Source organism: Perca flavescens, chromosome 7 (assembly GCF_004354835.1).
Source record: "Perca flavescens isolate YP-PL-M2 chromosome 7, PFLA_1.0, whole genome shotgun sequence".
Taxonomy (NCBI): domain Eukaryota; kingdom Metazoa; phylum Chordata; class Actinopteri; order Perciformes; family Percidae; genus Perca; species Perca flavescens.
In genome coordinates, this window is record NC_041337.1 from 7,793,357 (window position 1) to 7,818,562 (window position 25,206).

General features: G+C 39.9%; 1 protein-coding gene across 4 annotated transcripts in view; it reads left to right on the forward strand.

The window, feature by feature from the left end:
- agap2 (ArfGAP with GTPase domain, ankyrin repeat and PH domain 2) overlaps window positions 1-24,299 on the forward strand; it is a 39,768-nt gene extending 15,469 nt beyond the window's left edge. For 3 of the 4 annotated variants that reach the window (XM_028583089.1, XM_028583092.1, XM_028583091.1), the window contains 17 exons: window positions 234-321; window positions 2,264-2,349; window positions 2,507-2,642; window positions 3,232-3,366; window positions 4,329-4,447; window positions 6,720-6,872; window positions 7,044-7,118; window positions 8,381-8,485; window positions 10,941-11,121; window positions 11,681-11,806; window positions 12,812-12,937; window positions 13,401-13,460; window positions 14,399-14,550; window positions 15,572-15,662; window positions 17,308-17,530; window positions 18,392-18,662; window positions 22,932-24,299. In XM_028583089.1, the coding sequence (XP_028438890.1) occupies window positions 234-321; window positions 2,264-2,349; window positions 2,507-2,642; window positions 3,232-3,366; window positions 4,329-4,447; window positions 6,720-6,872; window positions 7,044-7,118; window positions 8,381-8,485; window positions 10,941-11,121; window positions 11,681-11,806; window positions 12,812-12,937; window positions 13,401-13,460; window positions 14,399-14,550; window positions 15,572-15,662; window positions 17,308-17,530; window positions 18,392-18,662; window positions 22,932-23,138 (2,334 nt within the window). In that variant the 3' untranslated portion in view covers window positions 23,139-24,299. The remainder of the gene's footprint in view (window positions 1-233; window positions 322-2,263; window positions 2,350-2,506; window positions 2,643-3,231; window positions 3,367-4,328; window positions 4,448-6,719; window positions 6,873-7,043; window positions 7,119-8,380; window positions 8,486-10,940; window positions 11,122-11,680; window positions 11,807-12,811; window positions 12,938-13,400; window positions 13,461-14,398; window positions 14,551-15,571; window positions 15,663-17,307; window positions 17,531-18,391; window positions 18,663-22,931) is intronic. The other variant, XM_028583090.1, reaches the window with a different exon arrangement.
- The last annotated feature ends 907 nt before the right edge of the window (window positions 24,300-25,206 follow it).

Consider the following 25,206-nt stretch of genomic DNA (forward strand, 5'->3'; position numbering starts at 1 on the left):
CTTATTTCTATAATCTGATATTGCTTCTTTAAAGTATCTAAATACTTCTTCCACCACTGGCTACGATGAAGCAATCAAATCTGTTGAAAGACTAAACATGACTGAAAGGAACCAAAACATATTAGATGGCAGAACTAATTCTTTCTGGGAGTTATATTTGATACATCACGATCACACTGTGATCGAGCCTGAATTAACTTTCTGGTGTTGTATTTCCTTCCCTCTTCTCTCAGGGCATTCTGGGAAGTCTAAAAAGCGGCAAGTCAGCGCTGGTGAACAAATACATCACAGGCAGCTATGTTGCACTTGAGAAGCCTGACGGTGAGAAACATTAAGCACAAGTACATCTTCTATATTGTGGGTCCTTTACAGTAATGAGTGTACATATACAGTAACTAAGTACATTTACTCAAATACTGTACACATTTGAGCTACTTGTACTTTATTTGAGTCTTTTCCTTTTCATGCCCCTTTATACTTCTACTGCACAGCATCCAACATTACTTAAAGTGGCTATATGTAACTTTCAGTTTTTTGTTAATTCTAGCGGCCGCTTTTGACAAAAGTTGTAGTGTTTTTACCACACCTTCTGTCCTAACGGTCTTTTCTTTATGGTTCTGTATTGACCACTGTAGATTACTGAGTTAGCGTTACCTGGAGGTCATATAGTCACGATGAATGTTTTGCTTAAGTTACAGATGCATCGTTGCTTACGGTAACTTAGCCTACTTTGGATATGTCTCGTAAGCCAAACCGGGTATCACTGTCATTGTGTTACGCACCAAAGCAATACGAGTTTGTTGTAGCAACCAACGTAATAATAACTTAGATTAATATAGTGCATTTCATAAAACCCACGGACGCTTTACACAAGTAACGTTACAGGGGGACAAGTGCAAATAAAATAGTAGGTACACGTGTTCCGAGTCGACCGTTCTCTGGGATTTGTTTTCATGCTTATCGAATGTGACCAGTTTTATCGCAAACCGCTAATTAGCGTATAACGCTAGTCGTCGGGGCACGACCAACGCCGTGCCTGAGCTATGTTACTGGTTACTGGTTACACGGCGTTGGTCGTTCCGACTGGTCGTGACAGTTTTCCAAAGATGACTGTCTTTATAAACTATCTTTTTAATAAACTTTCCGTACACTTACAAAGTTCTCAATGTTTACATGTAGGGACCCTCATTTTCCACCGTGGAAGTGTGGTGCTATTTTGAGCCTTGTTAGTGGTATAGAAATAGTGATTTCTTTTTACTTTCACGTGCCCCGACGACTAGCGTTATAAGCTAATTAACTGTTTGCGCTAAAACTGGTCACATTCGATTAGCATGAAAACATATCCCAGAGAACAGTCGACTCGGTACCCATGTGTTATTAACCCCTAGGGTCATTTTAAGCCGGATTTGTCCTTTGATGTCGGATGCTGACGTACAACCACATCGCGCACTGTAAACTTATTTTATGACTGAAATAGACATATTAAATACCCAAGGGCCAATTTGGGGACGTTTTTGAATCATTTAAAATCCCGTAATTGTCTCAATCTGATGAAAGCCCAACCGAGTGTGACTCACTTTCACTTTCCTTTTCCCTTTTATCTTTTAGTTGTTCTTTGTTTCATTTCTTTCTTTCCTGTGATGGTCTATATTAAGACATCTCCTGTTTCCTTTTACTTAGCTCCGCTGGCATACGCTAACACAGGCTTTCCCGGTGTTGCAAAAGAAATTTGTGACCCATCACAATGTGTTACTGTAGAGCTGTCAACCTGCCAAAAATCATTCTGTGTCTTTGCAGGAAAAATCGGACCCGGGCAGATGCCTTATTAAAAACTATATGAAAATGGCTTTCTTTACACTGTTAGTCTCGTTTGCTATTACAGGTCATTTAAGACCATTGTATGAAAAATGACAGAGCTTTAGAAACATTAAAAAGTTACATATAGTCACTTTAAGTAACATTTTCAATGCAGGGCATTTACGTGCACCATGGTACTTTTACAGTGTAGTATTAGTTCTTTTAATTAAATGATCTGAGTTCTTCCTCCACTGCTGGTCCTTCAGATAGTTGAGTTCACTGCTGGTGAAAAACATTTTTGGTTTATAAATAACAATTCATATAAAACATATTCTTTGCTTGCTGAGTGTCACATTTGATTATATTTGTTCAGAGAGATGCAGCGTGGTGTGTGATATGGTTTCATCCTCCATCTGTCACCAGCAGCTGCTGAATAACTGAATAACTCTGTCATTGTCCTCGTCAGGTGGCCGGTATAAAAAGGAAGTGCTGGTGGACGGACAGAGTCATTTATTGCTGATCCGGGAGGAAGCTGGGCCGCCTGATGCACAGGTGTGTGTGTGTGTGTGTATGTGTGTGTGTGTGTGTGTGTGTGTGTGTGTGAGAGAGAGAGAGAGACACAGAGAGAGAGAGAGAGAGAGAGAGAAGTTAGTGTGTAAGACTGTAATACCTGCAGACTTCATCCTCCATCCTCCTCTTCCTCCCTCAGTTCAGCAGCTGGGTGGACGCAGTGATCCTGGTCTTTAGTCTGGAGAACGAGGGCAGCTTCCAGGAGCTCTACCAGCTCTACAGTCAGCTGAGTGCCCAGCGCACGGACATCCCAGTCATAGTGGTCGGCACCCAAGGTCAGCACACAAATCCCCGCCACACAGATTCATGGCGGCAATGGCAAAGAAAATTGAAATATGGCAATAGCAATGAAATATTGAGGGTGATGTGTCTACGCCTATCGTCATTTATGATAGTAAACTAAATATTATGGGGCTTTGGGCTGTTGGTTGGACAAATTGAGTACATCGCCTTGGGCCATTTTTTGTTTCTTTTACATTGTGTAACAATGAATCTATTAATCAAGAAAATAAGCAGCAGATTAATCAGTATAGAAAATAACACAAAAGCGGGTGGTGGTGGCGCAGGGGATATGACACATCCCTTTGGTGTGGGAGACCTGGGTTCGATTCCCACTGCAATACATCAACCATGTGTCCCTGAGCAAGACACTTAACCCCTTAGTTGCTCCAGAGGCGTGCAGCCTCTGACATATATAGCAATTGTAAGCCGCTTTGGATAAAAGTGTCTGCTAAATGACACGTAATGTAAAAAAGTACTAAAAAAAGAAGCAAACTTCAAGCCTGTATGATAATGACTCTTCACAGTACTGTTTTTATCCCAATTTACAGTTTTCTCTTCACTGATTATGTTTTTTTGTTGCAGATAAAATCAGCAGCACCAACCCTCGAGTGATTGAGGATCAGAGAGCCAGACAGCTGTGTATCGACGTGCGTCACTCGCTGTTTTACGAGACCTGCGCAACCTACGGGTTCAACGTCGATCGAGTGTTTTCAGAGGGTGAGCTGACTGAAATCACAATCACTTTTTTCTTTTTTTGCCGCAGTAAGTTACACCGATGTGTGATTTGCCTTGGTGATTGGTGGTGTTTGGTGTTTTAAGCCCCAAACGTTGTCTTCCAGGCAGCGCTGCCTGAAAGGCACTAGGATTAGGCAATGGTTAGGGTTAGGTTTGGGTTAAAACGGGGGGGCACGGGCACAAGGGGACCACTGGTGTAAATAAAACACTTAAAGATCTCCTCAAAAAGACGGGTTCTGTTATACAAAAAAGCTGTTTAAAAGACGGACAGATATTAAAAACTGGTTAAAAGAACCACTGCACAGGACGGACAGCGGGAGATTAAAACTTTAAATAAAAGGTCAACTCCACACCTACCCCGGTCTCTCTCCTAGAGACATCACGAAATAAATAATAAAAATAAATAAAATATATATAGAGAGAGAGTTATGTAAATAAATAGCACGGTGTCACAATACAAAATAAATTCTAACCCAATATTAAAGACTAACCTCAGAAATTTAAATAAAAACATTTAAAGGGTCTAAAATACTGTCTGAATTACTTGCCCTTGAGGTTAAAAAATATATATATACACATACCATTAAAAATGAGTATTAGGGTTAGGGTTAGGTTTAAGGTTAGGGTTAGGTGCCTTGAAGTCGACGTTGGGGGCTTAAAACACCATCGAACACTAATACAGAGTGGGAAACAAATATACACAAAATAGCTGTTTAGCGTAGGAAAAGAGGAGGCTGAATGGGTGGAGTGCAGAATGTAAAAAATATAGACAGTAGTTTGTGCAATAGGCAGATAGTCCAGAATGAAGGTTAGTGCAAAGTGTATTGACTAGGGAAAGGGGGGAGGGGAGGGGGTTAAGAGTCAATGTCAGTGGGGGCCCTTGTTGCTGCTATACATGACACATATGTCTGATGAAACCGTTTAACATCTGTTGTGTTTCACAGCTGCCCAGAAGATTGTAGCTCAGAAGAAGCAGGCGGCGCTGCAGGCCTGCAAGTCTCTTCCCAACTCTCCCAGTCACTCTGGAGGCTCCACCCCTGGATCAGCATCGCTCCCCGGCCAGGTACCGGACCTCATCCTAACAGCTGGAGCTAGCTCCTTTTTTATGGCTGTGTGTCATGGCAAACATTTGGCTCCTCTCACACGGACGAGATGGGACACCGTTACAGATTCAAACATCCAAGCCGTATAAAGATGGGGCGACCTCTTGCTCAGCCCTGTGTGGGCTGAGTCCTTTGCAGTGGTCCGGGTTCGAATCCGACCTGCAGTTCTTTGCTCGGGTTGGGTATCGTTTGGATTTTTACGATTCCGATGCCGAACCGGTACTTTTAAAACGATTCTGATTCCTAAACCCATTCTTGAAAAACTGATTTTTTTAAATTTTTTTTTATTGAAAATGATTTAAATTTAACAATATATTAACGTTTGAAAGTATTTTCCCAGGGGAAAAATATGGCATTTTAAAAGTAGCCTACATTTACGGTAGCTAGCTAACGGTAGACTACAGAGAAATTGTGATATTTTTACGTCTGTTTCGGAGTGACAGAGGGAAAATATTTCAGTCGACACATCAAGTAGAACCGAAATGAGGAACCAAAATTTGCGTTCTAATCCGGTGCGATTCCTGCCGGTTGCTGTCCATAGTGGAACCGGGTTTCAGTACCCAACCCTACTCTTTGCTGCGGGTCTTCCCCTCTCTCTCTCCTCCCTTTCCTGTCAATCACTGTCACTAATAAAGGGGAAAAGACCCAAAAAATTATCTTAAAAAGAAAAAGAACAAAACATCCAAAGACATCATCTGGTAACACAAAACCAAAGGAATAATATCAGTTGATACTATTATACAGTGGTGGAATGTAACTAAGTACATTTACTCAAGTACTGTACTTCATGTTGAGGTTCTTGTATTTTACTGCTTTGCCAACATTAGATTAATGATACAACATATAAACCAACTACAGTAATCAATTATTACATATTACCTTTAGTATATAAAATGATTAAAATGAACTCCACCTTCACCAGCTGCAACATTGATGAACAAGTGATGAACACATTAATGCATCAATTATCATAATCCAGTGCTATGATATACATTATTCTGAAATCCACAATACTGCACAATAAGTACTTTAAGTATATACTGATGTTGATACTTTTGTACTTTTACTAGTAAGGTTTTGAGTGCAGGACTTTTACTTGTACTGACAGTAGTATTGCTGCTTTTACACAAGTAATAGATCTGAATACATCTTCCACCACTGCCATTATATACTCAATGTACTTTCAAATAACTTCAAGTTGTACACCGAATAGAAAAAGAAAAAAAAACATTGTATGGCTAAACTCCCAGGCTTTCTTTAAGTGTGGAAATGCCAATTCAGTCTTTGTGCCTCATCCATGTGGACACAATCAATTTCTGTTTCTATCTCACTGAACGCAGTATTGCACAAATTCCAGAAAAAAAATAAAATAAATAGAAAACAAAATGCTCTTTGAACAGATCCACACAACTGAGCCACACGTATCTCCCATCCCACACCTCCCATTACAGACGACTTTTGTGCATACCCCCCCCCCCCATTTTCTCACAGATTCACACACAGAAATATTTCCAAAGCCCTGACAGAAGGGCGAAAGAAACGTTCAAGGAATGCAATGATGTTAGAGCGCTGAATACTAACGTGTCCAGGTGTGAAACTTGTTATTGTTATTGTCTAGACAGATATTACATAAGACCTGATAAAAATAGGACACACAAGAAGGTGTTTCGCCTGTTGCCATGCTAAAATTGAAGCACTTTTTTATTGTTCCGCTCACCTCCGTAAAATGACTATTTTGGCATCAGGACCACTAATTAATGCCAAAATAGTCATTATTCTTCGCATATTTCAGTATTGATAAGTCAAAGAAAAAACATGACGTCCTGAAAAAGGTATTCCATGGAAAAGATGACTCAGGTAGGATTTCCATATTCAAAGTGAGAATGTGGAGCTGTCTCTCTGAACAGTTTAAGAGTTACGCGCATCATCAAGTTAAAACCATCTGTCAAACTGAAATCTAATCTACAGCGCAATTTCCCCAGACCATCCATCACTCCCTCCACATCCATCTCAGCTCCCTCAGTATCACTCCTCTCGTTCACCACGATCGACGGCTAAAAAAAAAACATCCCGCTGTCGATCATCGCCCACTTTGTTGTGCATTTACTTCACCTGTTTTTCATCTTTCAGCCCATTCTCACTCTCTCCATCTCTTCTCTCACGACTCCATCCCCTCCATCTCCTCCATCACCTCCCTCCTGACCTCCTGACCCGGCTCGCTCCACCTCTCAGGCCAGTAATGGCCCGAGTTGTGGCTACGCCTACTCCCTGCCCTCCACCCCTGTGATCGGTCATCGAGATCTGCGGGTTGCACAGGCAGAGGGGGGAGGCAGTGTCACCTCCCGTCCGCTGAGGGGCATCCCCAGACGGCCCTCCCTCTTTAAGGTCAGTTGTTGCCAACTGACGGCTGTCCCACGCCTTTTAGTCTCCCTTCATCTCTCACTCTCATTTCACTGCATTCATCTCTGATTCTCTGTCTCTCTCTCTCTCTCTCTCTCTCTCTCTCTCTTGAAGTCTCTTTTGAAACACCTCCCTGCTGTTTGATTTTGATTTCAGAACCGGGACCCAGATAAGAAGTCCGGTGATCCTAAAGGAGACCCAAGCAGCGCGCGGGGCGTTCCCATTAAACAGGTTTGGCTAACATTACAGAACGGAACACAAAATAACCCTTTTAAATGTAAGCGATGGGAATCACAGCTCTTTTTAGAGAGCCAGATCATTTGGCTGCACTGAGCAATACGAGCCTCCCAAACACCTCTTCATTTAGAACCACTTCTGGCTTTTATAATTGTAGCCAAATTTAGCAAAGATTTTTGAACCTATGATTGGTATGTGCGCACATATCCCCTATCACTTCAATTATTCAATGTAATTATACTAAACCAAAAGATTTTTCGTTGAAATCTTTAGCCATATTGATGATTGAAACGTGAGATATGTCAATCAGCGCAACATACAAAAGTCTCACCATGCTTGGGTCTAAAAGAGGACATATCATGAAAAACTTTTTCAGTGCTCGTGCACATACATTTGGGTATCTCGAGTGTTTACCAACCCACTAACTTGGAAATAATAAGACAGCCGGGTCCGTTTTTTGTGGGATAATTAGATCAGAAAAAATGGGATTTAACAAGCCATTCAAATTTGGCTTCCCTTACTTAGTCACATGCAGGATCCTTAAAAGATACCACAGCTTTAGAACTACCTTGGCAAAGGTGCACCATGTCTTTCTCGCAAGCCAATCGGAGCACACTGCGCTTTTTGTGAGGGGGGGCTTTATTAAAGAGACAAGCACTAAAGCGTTTCAGACAGAGGGTGAATACAGGTACATTCAGACGGACAGAATACGAAAACTATAAACCATGTGTTTCTTGAACATTAAAGCATGTAAACATGTTCTAGTAGAAACCCAAAATACGAATATGAACATGAGCACGATATGTCTCCTTTAATGTTATTACCAAAGTGAGCGAGGCGTTTCTGGAATGTATTGAACAATCACGTTATAAGTATTAATCCTATTATTCTGTCTTAATAAGACATTTTATTTTACACAAAAACAAACGTCCGGGAGCCAGCTCTCATCGTATATTTAAAAGAGCCGACACATCACTATTCAGATCAACGATGCTTCAGTTTGCTTGCAGCACAATAATATGTACAGATTCCCTCTTCAGCATCAAGGTGGGAACAAGCTATTTATTTCATCTTACGTAAGCAGCACGAACAAATGTGTTTCTCAAGAATGCTCTATTTATAATGTGCAAGTGCTTTCAGCTATTGTTGTCAGACCCCATAACACTTTGAAGAAATGGTCCCGACTCTAAATTTAGGCTGGCTCAGCGAGGCGGTTTGTTGCGAGTGCAGTGACCTCCGGTTGTTGTTTTTGACAGAGCATCCTTTGGAAGAGAAGCGGCAGCTCTCTGAACAAGGAGTGGAAGAAGAAATACGTCACCCTGTCCAACAATGGCATGCTGTCCTACCACTCCAGCTCCAGTGTAAGAGAACACCACAGGACGGATCGATGAGGCAGTGAAGGATTCAGAGTTGTGCAGTGTGGAGACGATAGTTTCTGCAGCTTTTCAGATTTAACTGCACTTTCAACTTCAATGGCTGTCACTACGGGAATTGCTTTGAAACTTTTACTATTGATTTCTTTTTCTTCTTTTTTTTCTCTCCAGAAAACATTCAGAGTGATTTAACATTTGTATTTGACATTGAGTTTTCCTGCACCACCATTGGTGGAAAGTAGGGCTGCATCCTCTTAGTCGATTAGTCAGTCTTAGTAGGCTAAGATTTCTTTAGTCCATTTAGTCATTTTTTAATTTTTTTTAAAGGCCATATGACATGCTCTTTTATGGAGGAAACATTACTCTTTGGATGCTTTTATATAGACCTTAGTGGTCCCCTAATACTGTATCTGAAGTCTCTTTTATATAGACCTTAGTGGTCCCCTAATACTGTATCTGAAGTCTCTTTTATATAGACCTTAGTGGTCCCCTAATACTATATCTGAAGTCTCTTTTATATAGACCTTAGTGGTCCCCTAATACTGTATCTGAAGTCTCTTTTATATAGACCTTAGTGGTACCCTAATACTGTATCTGAAGTCTCTTTTATATAGACCTTAGTGGTCCCCTAATACTGTATCTGAAGTCTCTTTTATATAGACCTTAGTGGTCCCCTAATACTGTATCTGAAGTCTCTTTTATATAGACCTTAGTGGTCCCCTAATACTGTATCTGAAGTCTCTTTTATATAGACCTTAGTGGTCCCCTAATACTGTATCTGAAGTCTCTTTTATATAGGCCTTAGTGGTCCCCTAATACTGTATCTGAAGTCTCTTTTATATAGACCTTAGTGGTCCCCTAATACTGTATCTGAAGTCTCTTTTATATAGACCTTAGTGGTCCCCTAATACTGTATCTGAAGTCTCTTTTATATAGACCTTAGTGGTCCCCTAATACTGTATCTGAAGTCTCTTTTATATAGACCTTAGTGGTCCCCTAATACTGTATCTGAAGTCTCTTTTATATAGACCTTAGTGGTCCCCTAATACTGTATCTGAAGTCTCTTTTATATAGACCTTAGTGGTCCCCTAATACTGTATCTGAAGTCTCTTTTATATAGACCTTAGTGGTCCCCTAATACTGTATCTGAAGTCTCTTTTATATAGACCTTAGTGGTCCCCTAATACTGTATCTGAAGTCTCTTTTATATAGACCTTAGTGGTCCCCTAATACTGTATCTGAAGTCTCTTTTATATAGGCCTTAGTGGTCCCCTAATACTGTATCTGAAGTCTCTTTTATATAGACCTTAGTGGTCCCCTAATACTGTATCTGAAGTCTCTTTTATATAGACCTTAGTGGTCCCCTAATACTGTATCTGAAGTCTCTTTTATATAGACCTTAGTGGTCCCCTAATACTGTATCTGAAGTCTCTTTTATATAGACCTTAGTGGTCCCCTAATACTGTATCTGAAGTCTCTTTTATATAGACCTTAGTGGTCCCCTAATACTGTATCTGAAGTCTCTTTTATATAGACCTTAGTGGTCCCCTAATACTGTATCTGAAGTCTCTTTTATATAGACCTTAGTGGTCCCCTAATACTGTATCTGAAGTCTCTTTCCCGAAATTCAGCCTTGGTGCAGAATTACAGCCACTAGAGCCAGTCCCAACTGAGTTTTTTTTCTCTCTGATGGGTGGGCCAAATTCTCTGGGCGGGCAAAGCCGAGAAAGGGGAGGTAACCTTGCTCCTTATGACCTCATAAGGAGAAGATTCCAGATCGGCCCATCTGAGCTTTCATTTTCTCAAAGGCAGAGCAGGATACCCAGGGCTCGGTTTACACCTATCACCATTTCTAGCCACTGGGGGACCATAGGCAGGCTGAGGGAACTCATATTAATGTTAAAAGACCTCATAAAGTGAAATTTTCATGCCATGGGACCTTTAATGCTGAATGATTTCCAAGAAATTAATTCCCAAGAAACTTATGAGCACATTTCGGTTAAACACAAGATTGAAAGTGGTGCTGTTGCATGCTTCTTTGTGGAGAAACTCAGTTTTACAGATGGTAAATGAATGTATTTATACTGTGCTTTTCTAGTCTTCATGACCACTCAAAGCACACAGGTCTGTCGATTAAATCAACTAATCGACGAGTCGACAAAATGATGTGAGGGTTAGTCGACTTAGAATTTCTTCAGTCAAGGACAGCCCTAGTGCTCTGTGTACTGTACGTTTCTATCTAAAGTTTGCTAGCATTAGCCACCATAAGCTACTGATCATTTCAGGCTGTAGCAGCAAAGTTGTGTTCACTTATTTATGAATCCATCTCATAATTTGGAGGAGAAAGAATTACTTCTTCTTTCCAAAAGTGATTGAGTGTCTTGTTAATCTGTATTTTTGGTTAAGAGTGTCAAACATGTGAATGATATATTGTCGGTTTCAGGACTACACGCAGAACATCCATGGAAAGGAAATCGACCTGCTGCGCGTGACAGTCAAAGTTCCCGGGAAACGTCCTCCGAGAGCCGTGGCTCCTGCGGGGCCCTCACCTGTCCCCCCCGCTTCTGCACCCGGAGTCAACGGGCTGAGTAAGGAGCCGGCAGCCGCCGATAGCACCAGTACAGGTACTTCTTCCTGGGTACATATGGAAACTCCAAATTCTTTCTGACATCCCTAACTCATCTGTGTCCGACTACAATTCTGAAGTACTCTTATTTCCTTCCATTGTATACTTGTATTCCACCACATTTCAGAGAGAAGTATTTTACTTTTAACTCCACTACATTTATTAAACAGCTATAATTATTAGTTACTTTTCAGATAAAGATATTGTCTTATAAAATATGATGCGTTGTTATATATCAAACTAATTCACCAGCGACAACATTAAAGTACAGCTGACCTGTTAATGCAACAATAATACTGAACTCAATTATTATTAATAATAATAACAGGAAATATTCTGCACAATGAGTACTACCACTTTTGGCACTTTAAGGACAATCTGTTGCTACAACGTCTGTACTTTTACTTAAGTAAAACATCTGATTGCACGACTTTTACTTGTACAGTATATGTATGAATCTGAATAATTGTTCCAGTGTGATATGTTTTATTCCATTGGGTCAAAAGGTTTTAATAAATAACGGCATATTAACTTTTCCCTTCCTCTGTGGCTGTCAGTTCCTCAGCTGTGTCCAGCCACTCTGTCTGTGGTTGATGATCGGTCAGGTGGTCTGTTGTCTCAAGGAGGAGACCGAGCACTCCAACGCTGCCCCTCCTCATTGTCTACCAAAGCACAAAGTGTCGGTATGTAATAACCTTTTAGTCATTGCCAGCACTTACAAAACACTAAGCTGCACTAAGACTGCATTCACTGCTGTCATACATACATACATACATACATACATACAGTACATGCATGCATACATACATAAATACAGTACATACAGTACATACATACATACATGCATACATACATACACATGCATACATACAGTACATACATACATACAGTACATACATGCATACATACATAAATACAGTACATACAGTACATACATACATACATACATGCATACATACATACACATGCATACATACAGTACATACATACATACAGTACATACATGCATACATACATGCATACATACAGTACATAGATATAAATACATACATACAGTACATACATACATACATACATACATACATAGATATACATACAAACATACATACATACATACATACTGTGCATACATACATACATACATATACATACAAACATACATACATACATACATACTGTGCATAGATACATACATACATACATACATACTGTACATGGATACATACATATACATACATATATACATAGATTTACATAAATACATACATAGATATATATACATACATACTGTACATACATAGTACATACATACATACATACATATACATACATAGATTTACATTCATACATATATATACATACATGGATATACATACATACATACATACATTCATACATACAGGGACGTGCACAGACATTTTGGGTGGCTTAATAATAATAAAAAAAACAAAAAATACATGCATCCAGCAAAAAGGGCACTTTCTCTCGAGGAAGAAAAGGGGCAGGTGTTCAAGCCCCTTTTGATGTCTATGTGTGCACGTGCCTGTTTGGGTGCTGCAGCTGCCCACTGCTCCTATATGTATAGGATGGGTTAAGTGACACATTCCATTTCTATGTATGTAAGTGCTTAGAAATGAAAAAAAAGGCACCTTTAACCTTTACGTACATTCTTTCGCACCAAATGTCAGATGCCCTTGAAGGAGCAGCCACTGGAAAGGATCCCAGCCAATCATCTCCCATGACCGACAGGAAGAAGAACCGGAGGAAGAAGAGCATGAATCAGAAAGGAGATGCAGCCGTTGGTCAGGCTGAAGGTAGCTCAACACAGAGACTCAGTTTGGAACTAGTCTTTGCATGAAATGCAATTGCTACTGCTAGCAGTGTGATAAAGAGGGATTTTTTTATGTTGACTGTATAAATACACAGATACTATAGTGAGTGATAAGAAGCATCAGTTTGTTAAGGCAGACCTAGAAAATGAATGCATTAATAAAACAGTATGTTTTCGAGGTTTTTAATTATTGCAGATGTTATTATAAACAACTCAAACCTATCAAAGAAATTATGTTTACATCTTCACATTATTTACTTATATTCCTATGCAGTTTTCTTTTTTCTTAATCCTTTATCTTCCACCGTTGTCTCTCCTGCCAGGATACAGATTAGCGTTTGTCTTTCTTTGAAAATTTCTTAACAGCCTTTTCTTAACACTTGTACTTGTCTTTCTCTGTTTCTCTTCTTGTTTTCCTCTCCCTGTGCTTATCTCTCGCTCTGCAGCCAAACGCAAAATGTGGAAATTAAAAAGCTTTGGTAGCTTGAGAAACATTAATAAGACAGGTAACAAGTGAGGGGGGGGGTGGAGCTAAATCTGCCTGAGCTCTGATTTACATACAATATATTTTCCTCTTCAGTGTGTCTCACATCCCAAGCTTGAGTTGTTTACTTGAAGGTATTGACATAATCATGACATGACGCTGTCATAACTATGACATGACACTGTCATGAACGTGTCATAAACGTTATAAACAACAACGTTTATGACTTCTGTCATTAAGTGTCATTCGGATTTTATCATGACAAGTTGACATCGTTTGGGTTGTCTTGATTATGACAACTTGACATTAATCAAAGTGACATTAACAGAAGTTGTCTTTGTCATGACGACTTGACATAATGTCATCCTGTTTAATGTCAAGTTGTCTTAATAAGGACACTCCAAAGAAATGTAATGTCAAGTTGTCATGACAAATAAATCTCTTGGTAATGTCATCCTGGTTAATGTCAAGTTGTCATTACAAAGACATCCCAAACACATTTAATGTCAACTTGTCATGACTAAGACAACTTCTGGTAATGTCACTTTGATTAATGTCAAGTTGTCATAATTGAGACAACCCAAACAGTGTCAACTTGTCATGACAAAAACCGAACGACACTTTACGACAGAAGTCATAAACGTTTATGACTGGTTTATAACGTTTATGACACGTTCATGACAGTGTAATGTCATAGTTATGACAGTGTCATGTCACGATTATGTCAATACCTTCAAATAAAATGTTACCTTCATTTGACCTGTTTCCATTGTAACAACCTCAAGATTTTTCTGTTCTCACCTTCCATCAAACTGCCGTTTTTTGCTTTGCATTTGTTTCTTGTACTTCCTGCACTGACTGTGGATTCATAATGCCCATTATATTAATCTGTGGTAAATGATCCGTCTATTTACACATGCAGTGTTACTTGAGTTTGTTCTGCTTCCCTTTTACTCGCAGAGGAAGAGAATGCAGACTTTATCATAGTGTCGTTCACGGGGCAGACGTGGCACTTTGAGGCTCCGAGCCTGGAGGACCGAGACGCGTGGGTGTCGGCTATAGAGAGCCAGATCCTGGCCAGCCTGCAGTCCTGTGAGAGCGGCAGAAACAAGGTACACACACGTTTTAAAGGCCATACACACCTATTTTCACATTCAGTGACGGGATCCTACATGAGGACACGTTTGCTTTTCTGCACCAATAGTAGTTTAGCGACATCTGAATCAAAATCTGATGACAGCTGTGTGGTCATTTCTGATAAAAAACCACACTCACACAGCCCTGAGGAACCACATTAGCTTTTGAGAGATAAGGGCAGGATCTTACTTTGAAAAACTACCCTGTAATAACCCCTGACCCCTGTGCAAAAAGACCTCTTTACACTCTACACTTTTTTAAAATAATGTTTGAAATGCTCTGTACACCCGACAGCAATAAATAACTTATGGGCACATTACCAACCCTGCCTTTAAACCCCGCAGCAAATGAAATGAATTCCAATAGAATTGCCTTGATTAATGGATTAAGTTAATCTGTGTACAATCCAACTTTGGGGTAACTGACTGGGGAATGAGGAACAGGTGAGCACGTGGATGTGGGCTTCAGGTGAATGGAGGTTGTGCTAATATACTTTTCATACACAGTATATAGTTCCAAATGCATAGTTTGCGGATTTTGTGTAGTGCATGTATATCAGCAAGACATTCCGAGTATAAGACATGAGCTTACTGGACATACTGTTCTCAACCAACCCAAAATGCATTGCATGTCTTCAGATGGACTATGAGGCAGATGGTTAAATTCAAATAATAAAATACGGAGAGGCCCCGAGGCCCAAATCACAGAATGCATTTTTTTTTTTAAGAATTTGCATTAATGCATTATTATCACATTAATTTAGATAGCCCTAATTATAATGTTATTCTCCTATGTGCCACTATGGATTTTAAGTACCATTTGTTCTTGTGATATAGTAAAGTAAAGTAAATTGTAATTGTGGACTGATGTGTGTGTGTGTGTGTGTGTGTGTGTGTGTGTGTGTGTGTGTGTGTGTGTGTGTGTGCATGTGTGCATGTGTGTGCGTGCGTGCATGCGTGTGCGTGTGTGTGTGTGTGTGTGTGTGTAATGGTGCAGGCTCGGAGGAGCAGCCAGAGTGAGGCTGTAGCGCTGCAGGCCATCCGCAACGCCAAGGGCAACAGTCTGTGTGTCGACTGTGAAGCACCGAGTGAGTTCCCCTCCAGCTGCAGATTTACTCTGCTTTCAATGCCCCATTTCACACTGTTTACATATCTACTCCACAGTGGTGGAAGAAGTACTGATATTTTACTATTTTACTCAAGTCAGTTACGTTTTTTTATACTGTATTCATACAATAGCATTCATTTATGCTTTGTTTCTATGTTTATGCTTATATTTGTATAATTTGTCTTTAAATGTAAAGCACTATGAGTTTATGTGTCATGATAGGTGCTTTATAAATATATGTGTCATTAAGTATATATATATATATATATATATATATATATATATATATATATATATTAGGGCTGTCAAAATTAACGCGTTAATTTTTGCATTAATTTTTGCGTACATTTTTTAATATTTAACTCGTTAAAAAAAATTTACGAAATTAACGCAGCTGTGTTTGTTTAATTCATGCGCCGGCTGAGAAACGTAATACGTCTACATAACAGCAGGCGGCGCTACTCTGTATTGTTGCCCAAGTAATGAAAACCGGCAGCTGATTGGACGAACGCGTCACATGGGTTTGTTTTCTCCGGATATTGAGAGCCAAACTGTCATGGCGGCCGTTTAGAATACGATCAGAGAATGTCTAATAAGGGGAGAACTTCCACTCTCGGGAAAATTCCGGGTTGGTACAATGGGGCTAATAGGGAGTGAGATAGGGAGTGAACAGGCTCTCCATAGACAGGCTCTGATACGATCTCGTATTGTACTAAAATAGTTCACTGAAACATGTTTCTGAAAACATTTTAAGCGAGAAAAAGGCCGTGCAGTTGCTGAATCTGTCTTCATTTCAGCTCAACAAAGGTCAGTTTAGAAGATTTTCGTCAGATTTTGAGAGACTAGTCACCTCATTCCGCTCGCCATTTCCGGGTGAGTCCCGACCATTGACTGCCCTGCCGGCGACTGAACATAGGCTCGTTGGAGATGAACTGCGCCTCGCCTGTAAAGTAGACGAGAGCGGGCGACAGCAGCCGGGGACGGTGACAAAAATCTGCTCTCAAGTCAGACAGTTTCTAGCCGTTTTTCAGCAGCCTTCAGCAGGACTAAATAAGCCAAATTGTTGCTGCTGTTGTTCTGAAAGATATTAAACATTCTGAACTTAGCAGAACCTTTCCTTGTTTGTTTTCTTCTTCATATTTGCAAAGTTAAGTGATTTAGCATTTAAATATCCATTATTACAAGCTTCAGTCTCAATTTAAAAAGCGATTAATCGCGATTAATTACAGCAAATTGTGCAATTAATTAGTTAATTTTTTTAATTGATTGACAGCCCTAATATATATATATATATATATATATATATATATATATATATATATATATATATATATATATATATATATAGCTTGTAAATTTATGATGTCAATAAAGTCTTATTGACATAATAATATTACAATTTATTTGTTGATTATATTTTGTATTATTGATCTAAATCTGGAAAGTAATTAAAACACCTGTACAACATCTGTTAAGTGTACAAAGTAGCAGAAAATGGAAAAATGTAGTACCTCAAAATTATACTTAACTACAGTACTTAGTCACTTTCTACTCCTGCCACTCTATAATCTGTGTTAGTTCATTTTGGAAAATAACCACTCTCTCTCTCTCTTCTTTCCCTGCAGATCCCACCTGGGCCAGTCTCAACCTGGGCGCGCTGATCTGCATCGAGTGCTCGGGGATCCATCGAAACCTGGGCACTCACCTGTCCCGCGTCCGCTCGCTGGACCTGGATGACTGGCCCGGAGAGCTCACACAGGTCCTGGCTGCCATCGGAAATCACATGGCCAACAGCATCTGGGAGAGCTGCACCCAGGGCCGGACCAAACCCACACCAACGGCAACACGGTCGGTGGATCAGCACATTTATCTAAAGGAACACAGCTTTTTTAGATTGATGGATGCATTCTCAGACAGCAACTCATTTCAATTTAAGCCTGTACAGTATTCAAATCAACACGTAGGAGTTTATAACACAATATAAGGAATAGTTGTAAGTGTTCATTAATGTATTTATCACCAACATCTCCTGTGAATCATCCATAACTGGTGCTAACAGATAAGTTGTCATCATTCAAAGCGTAATAGCTGTTATCATATTTACTATTATATGATTACACACATTAATGTTACGAAACATTTATCAACTGTTTACACACGTGTACAAATCATTCACGGGCAGGTTTACTGTATGTCGAGGACCGGGGAATGGAACTAGCAGTTTGACAAATAAAGGTCCACTTACTAGATTTCTACCGTACTTTTACCAGCATCTCATGGCCTTCATCAGTGGATGGAGTTATGTTATGTTAAATGGGCAGTCATTCATTTTCGGTTCATGCGCTTCTTACAGATGCTTCACAGGATGAGTTATAGTTGATGGCAAATGCATCCATAAAAACATGTCCTTATAGCTGCTTGCTGGTGTTGCAAGTGCTTGTGGGAAATATGAGATGTGAAGAAACAAACCTGATGAGTTTGTAAAAAAATTGGGAGCCGAGTCAGATCTCAAACGTCAATTCAATTCATTTCAATTCAATTTTATTTATAGTATCAAATCATAACAAGAGTTACACTTTACAGATAGAGTAGGTCTAGACCACACTCTATAATTTACAAAGCCCCAACAATTCCAACATCAGAGCTTCACATTAGTGAAAACCTACTCCTTTGCATGACGGGATCTCCCGCGTGTGTCTGTTTTCCAAGTGAGGGAAGAGAGTCGTGGATTCGTGCAAAGTACGAACAACGGGCGTTCGTGCCGCCTCTTCAGCTGGCCCCGGCTCCAGGCGACGGTATGCCGATGTTGCTGCTGTCTGCGGTGACCGAGAGGGATCTGCCCAGACTGCTGCTCCTTCTGGCTCACAGCACCAAGGAACAGATCAACGCTCAACCGGCCGGGTCGAACGCACCGCCTCGCTCGGCCCTGCACGCCGCCTGTCAGCTGGGAGATGTAGTCATGACCCAGCTGCTCATCTGGGTGGGTTTTTCCTTTCTGTTCACATTTCTTTTAATGTCCTTTTTTTTTTTTTTTTTTTTTGAGGTTGGTAGATTTAATCAATAAGAACATAGGCTAGTCATATATGAGCCTAAGCCTTTTCAGTCACTGTTTACTGTTTGAGTTTACACTGTGATATGTATATAATTATTGTGTTATGATGACTGAATAAGCAACTACTAACTCACTAACTAATATTCATAGTTCACCCTCTATGCATTGGTATCTGCTCATATATGACAAGACAAATAGAGTAACACATTTTCATAATAAAGCAGCACATAGGTCACATTGAGATGGTCTTGCCATGGCTGGATAAACTGGTTTGGGGGCCCCAAGGCAGAAGATTCCTTTTGGCCCCTTTGTGCCACCTACTGCCCTCTGTTCAACATGAATATGCCCTGTCACTTTTAAGTTCAGATCATGTTCAGTGCACAAAAGAGACAATAAAGCGGTTTCCGCCTCAGCAGCTTCCCCAGGGGACCAAGAACCTTTTAAGGGTTCTAAGGAACTTGTTTCGACCTGAGGAAACATGGTGTTATTTTAGTTCCATATAAAAAAAAATAACCCCACCAGAACAGAACATGCAACAGTAAATACAGCATGACTCTGTGTTGTTGTTTCCTCTTTCTGTGAATGCATCAGTCTCATTTGCCTTATCTACACATCTCTTTAGATGTGGTTGAACAGGAATGTGCAAAAGGGACTTTTAATTCTCAGTTTAGTTCCTGTGGTTTCACAGTTCCTGGAACCTTTTGATTAAAAGGGGGGCTCTGTGCAGCTTTATCTGTCTAGAGACTCAGACACCATCCAGGGCTCCATAACCTGTGGTCATTTGATTAAACACAACTTAAAGAGATTTAGCAATATGCACCATCGGAGCACAAAATAAACTAATAAAGGTCTTAAAATGAGAATTGGTCAAAGGACCCCTGTTCTCTACAAGACACAAGATTATCTAATAATGCAGGGCTCACCTGCGTGCATATTGCATTAGAATTTCCAAAAAACTATTGACATGCAGTGAACTTCGGAATCTTGGGGCCCCAGAGTTACCTGCTTTATTCTGGTCCTGGGTCTTACAGACAAAGATGCTCGTCTGCTTTGTCCCATTGGAGCTGCCATACTTAACATGCAGTTTAAAGGACAATTCCGGCGCAAAATGAACCTAGGGGTTAATAACATATGTGTACCGAGTCGACCGTTCTCTGGATCTGTTTTCATGCTAATTGAATGTGTCTCTAGCTTGAAACAAGCTAGCGCAAACCGGTGATTAGCTTGTAATGCTAGCCTTCGGGGCAGAGGGTAAATCACTATTTCTATACCACTAACAAGGCTCAAAATAGCACCACACATCCACGGTAGCATAATGAGGGTCCCTACATGCAAACCATAGCATTGAGAACTTTGTAAGTGTACAGACAGTTTATTAAAAAGATAGATTATAAAGACGGTAGCGTTCATGTATACATGCAAGCGCCATCTTGGGAAAACAGTCACGACCAGTCGAACGACGAACATCGTGCAACCAGTAACATAACTCAAACACGCTGTTCGTCGTTTGCTAATCACCGGTTTGCGCTAGCTTGTTTCAAGCTAGAGACCCATTTGATTAGCAAGAAAACATATCCCAGAGAACGGTCGACTCGGTACACGTGTTATTAACCCCTAGGGTCATTTTGTGCCAAATTTGTCCTTTAATAAGAAAGCAACACGTTTGCACACTGCATTTCGCTACACTCACTGTTCTACCTTTAAAGGTCCCATGACATGGTGCTCTTTGGATGCTTTTATATAGACCTTAGTGGTCCCCTAATACTGTATCTGAAGTCTCTTTTATATAGACCTTAGTGGTCCCCTAATACTGTATCTGAAGTATCTTTTATATAGACCTTAGTGGTCCCCTAATACTGTATCTGAAGACTCTTTTATATAGGCCTTAGTGGTCCCCTAATACTGTATCTGAAGTATCTTTTATATAGACCTTAGTGGTCCCCTAATACTGTATCTGAAGTATCTTTTATATAGGCCTTAGTGGTCCCCTAATACTGTATCTGAAGTCTCTTTTATATAGGCCTTAGTGCTCCCCTAATACTGTATCTGAAGTATCTTTTATATAGACCTTAGTGGTCCCCTAATATTGTATCTGAAGTCTCTTTTATATAGACCTTAGTGGTCCCCTAATACTGTATCTGAAGTCTCTTTTATATAGGCCTTAGTGCTCCCCTAATACTGTATCTGAAGTATCTTTTATATAGACCTTAGTGGTCCCCTAATACTGTATCTGAAGTCTCTTTTATATAGACCTTAGTGGTCCCCTAATACTGTATCTGAAGTCTCTTTTATATACACCTTAGTGGTCCCCTAATACTGTATCTGAAGTCTCTTTTATATAGACCTTAGTGGTCCCCTAATACTGTATCTGAAGTCTCTTTTATATAGACCTTAGTCCTCCCCTAATACTGTATCTGAAGTCTCTTTTATATAAACCTTAATGGTCCCCTAATACTGTATCTGAAGTCTCTTTTATATAGGTCTTAGTGCTCCCCTAATACTGTATCTGAAGTCTCTTTTATATAGGCCTTAGTGGTCCCCTAATACTGTATCTGAAGTCTCTTTTATATAGGCCTTAGTGGTCCCCTAATACTGTATCTGAAGTCTCTTTTATATAGGCCTTAGTGGTCCCCTAATACTGTATCTGAAGTCTCTTTTATATAGACCTTAGTGGTCCCCTAATACTGTATCTGAAGTCTCTTTTATATAGACCTTAGTGGTCCCCTAATACTGTATCTGAAGTCTCTTTTATATAGACCTTAGTCCTCCCCTAATACTGTATCTGAAGTCTCTTTTATATAGACCTTAGTCCTCCCCTAATACTGTATCTGAAGTCTCTTTTATATAGACCTTAGTGGTCCCCTAATACTGTATCTGAAGTCTCTTTTATATAGACCTTAGTGGTCCCCTAATACTGTATCTGAAGTCTCTTTTATATAGGCCTTAGTGCTCCCCTAATACTGTATCTGAAGTATCTTTTATATAGGCCTTAGTGGTCCCCTAATACTGTATCTGAAGTCTCTTTTATATAGACCTTAGTGGTCCCCTAATACTGTATCTGAAGTCTCTTTTATATAGACCTTAGTGGTCCCCTAATACTGTATCTGAAGTCTCTTTTATATAGACCTTAGTGGTCCCCTAATACTGTATCTGAAGTCTCTTTTATATAAACCTTAATGGTCCCCTAATACTGTATCTGAAGTCTCTTTTATATAGGCCTTAGTGGTCCCCTAATACTGTATCTGAAGTCTCTTTTATATTGGCCTTAGTGGTCCCCTAATACTGTATCTGAAGTCTCTTTTATATAGACCTTAGTCCTCCCCTAATACTGTATCTGAAGTCTCTTTTATATAGACCTTAGTCCTCCCCTAATACTGTACCCCTAATACTGTATCTGAAGTCTCTTTTATATAGACCTTAGTCCTCCCCTAATACTGTATCTGAAGTCTCTTTTATATAGACCTTAGTGGTCCCCTAATACTGTATCTGAAGTCTCTTTTATATAGACCTTAGTGGTCCCCTAATACTGTATCTGAAGTCTCTTTTATATAGACCTTAGTGGTCCCCTAATACTGTATCTGAAGTCTCTTTTATATAGACCTTAGTGGTCCCCTAATACTGTATCTGAAGTCTCTTTTATATAGACCTTAGTGGTCCCCTAATACTGTATCTGAAGTCTCTTTCCCGAAATTCAGCCTTGGTGCAGAATTACAGCCACTAGAGCCAGTCCCACAATGAGCTTTCCTTAGGATGTGCCATTTCTGTGTCTGTAGCTATTGAGGAGGAGAGAGGGGGGGGGCAAGGTGCAGGGTGGGGTTGTGGCCTTGACCAACTGCCACTTTGCTTGTTTGAAAGCCATGATGTCTCTCTCTCATGGGTGGGCCAAATTCTCTGGGCGGGCAAAGCAGAGAAAGGGGAGGTAACCTTTCCCCTTATGACCTCATAAAGAGAAGATTCCTGATTGGCCCATCTGAGCTTTTATTTTCTCAAAGACAAAGCAGGATACCCAGGGCTCGGTTTACACCTATCACCATTTCTAGCCACTGGGGGACCATAGGCAGGCTGGGGGAACTCATATTAATGTTAAAAAAAACTCATAAAGTGAAATAAAAAATAAAATGTTCATGCCATGGGACCTTTAATCCATATTTACTCTGCGAATAAGCTCAGGAGTTAATATCTCTCTCCCCATAACAGTACGGAATCGACGTGAAGGCAAAAGATAGCCAAGGCCAGACAGCCATGAAGGTGGCCAGTAAAACAGGGAGCAAAGGCTGCATTGATATTTTGCTTCAACACGGCTGTCCCAACGAGACGTCCCCCACCACTGCCACACCCGTCCTGTCCCGCCGGTCCAGCACTGCCAGCCTGGGCCGAACCAGCTCCAGGAAACGGGTGTCGTAGCGCCAATTGAAGACGCCACCACACGGAGGAGCCATTGACCTCTGGAAGATGCTTATTGTTTAGAAACCTTTTGAAATCATGGATACTTTTGGAGAGGGGGCGTGCTTTAGGAAAAATGACAGGACTATATCATAGTACTAAGGATTTAAACAAAAACAAAAAAATATATATAGCTTCTGAAGACTGAACAACATATCAAACAACTTAAAAGCAATATTCATTCAATTTCTTGATGACAGATATGTTGCTGAAATGCCGTGTTGTTGTTGACCTCATTTAAAAAATTACTCAAGTAGAACTTTGTAGCTGTCTTCTGTAATTTTAGAGCAGACAAACTGCTTCCTGTTTCACTTCCTCCACAAGAAGTGCAATAATCCAACTATGATGATGAAAAGCAACAAGTTTTAGAGCGGACCGTGTCGGACGACTGTACGGTCAACACACCGAGAAGGGTGCTGCTTTTATTTCAAATTTGTTGTGACCGGACCAAAAACGGCCCTTATTTCCTTTTGGCTTTACAAATAAAAGCTACAATATGTCATGTCGTTAGTTATGTGTGCCTGTCGCAGCAGTATAAAGGCCAGTTTGGCCAACATAAATGGGTTTTTCAGTGACGAATCAGCTGAAATAATTCTGCTTAGATTAGAAAAAAAATGAATGGTTTGGAATATGTCAGTGTTACTCTCACAGGTCAAAGATATGGCGTTTTAATATACTGTAAATGTACCTATACTACATACTTAATGTTAAACTCTGTAACCAAGACACAACTGAAAAATCAAAGACTCAATTTTGTAAATGATTTCTACTGGTAGTTTTGAAAATATGTCAGACTTGTGTTTTTCATTGTCTCTTATAGTTTTTATTTTTATTTTTTATTATCCTACATGTCATGAAAGCATCAACCAGTAAACAAAATGCTTTTACATAATGTGAACATGTGGCTATTTGTTAAGTTTTATTTGGGATGGCCCAAACGACTACATAAAGACATTATTGCCGTTCATATTACTGTTGTGTAGGTCGTTCCCCGGAGTTTACAGTGACGTATGAAGAGTTGCAGGTGTCATAGTTATTTCTGACACTTTGTGGGTTGTGTGAATCTCTCATGAGCTAAAAGAAATGGTTACCGGAATAAAATAAACTTTTTTTTAATTAGCATTATTAGGATCATTTGTTTGTGTTTTCTTTTGTCTTTGTGTGTCTAGTACATAACAATGTGGTTTTGTGGCGTGTCTTTTGTCATGCAGTGGTGGAATGTAACTACCGGAAAGTTTTTTTTTTTTCATTTTATACTGTACTTCATATACTTCTAATACGTTACATTTTGGAAACCAATATTGTACTTTTTACTGCACTACATGTATTTGACAACATTAGTTACTTTACAGGTTCAGATCATTCATTCAAAATCTAAATCAATATACATTCTGATTTATTAAAAAGGATTAGGCCACCAGCAGTATATAAAGTAGTTCAAATCAGCTCCACCTTTACAAGCTGCAACATTAGTGATACTTACATTGCACATTGATGCATCAATAATTATAATTAAGTGATATATGATTCTGAAATGGGCCATTCTGCACAATCAGTACTTTAAGTGTACTACACCTTGAGGAAGGCTCAAGCCGACACTCGGTGTATTTTTAATGTCTTGCCCTATTTATTAAAAGGCCTTTTATGACTTTTTGTAACCAACCTTGGGTACCTGGACTTGATTTTTATGACTTTTTGGGTCATAATTCTTCTTCCTTTATGTGCAGTACTTTAAGTGTGTTTTGATGCTGATACTTAGCCAGTACTTTGACTTAAAGGTCCAGTCTGTTAACGTGTTTAGTTCATTATCAAAATCTGTGTTGCCCGTTCACAAACTTGTCCATATTTACCACCACCATCAATTCCAAGTATTCCTTCACAGCACATATCTGAAATACGTTAGCCAGTAAGGGACATACAGGACATACTGCTCCGCCTTTCACGTTTTCTCTGTCACATGATATACTCACAGCTGCTGCTAATGCTGCTAAAGGGTATCGTAGCTTCCCGGCCCCGGCAAGTTTGAAGA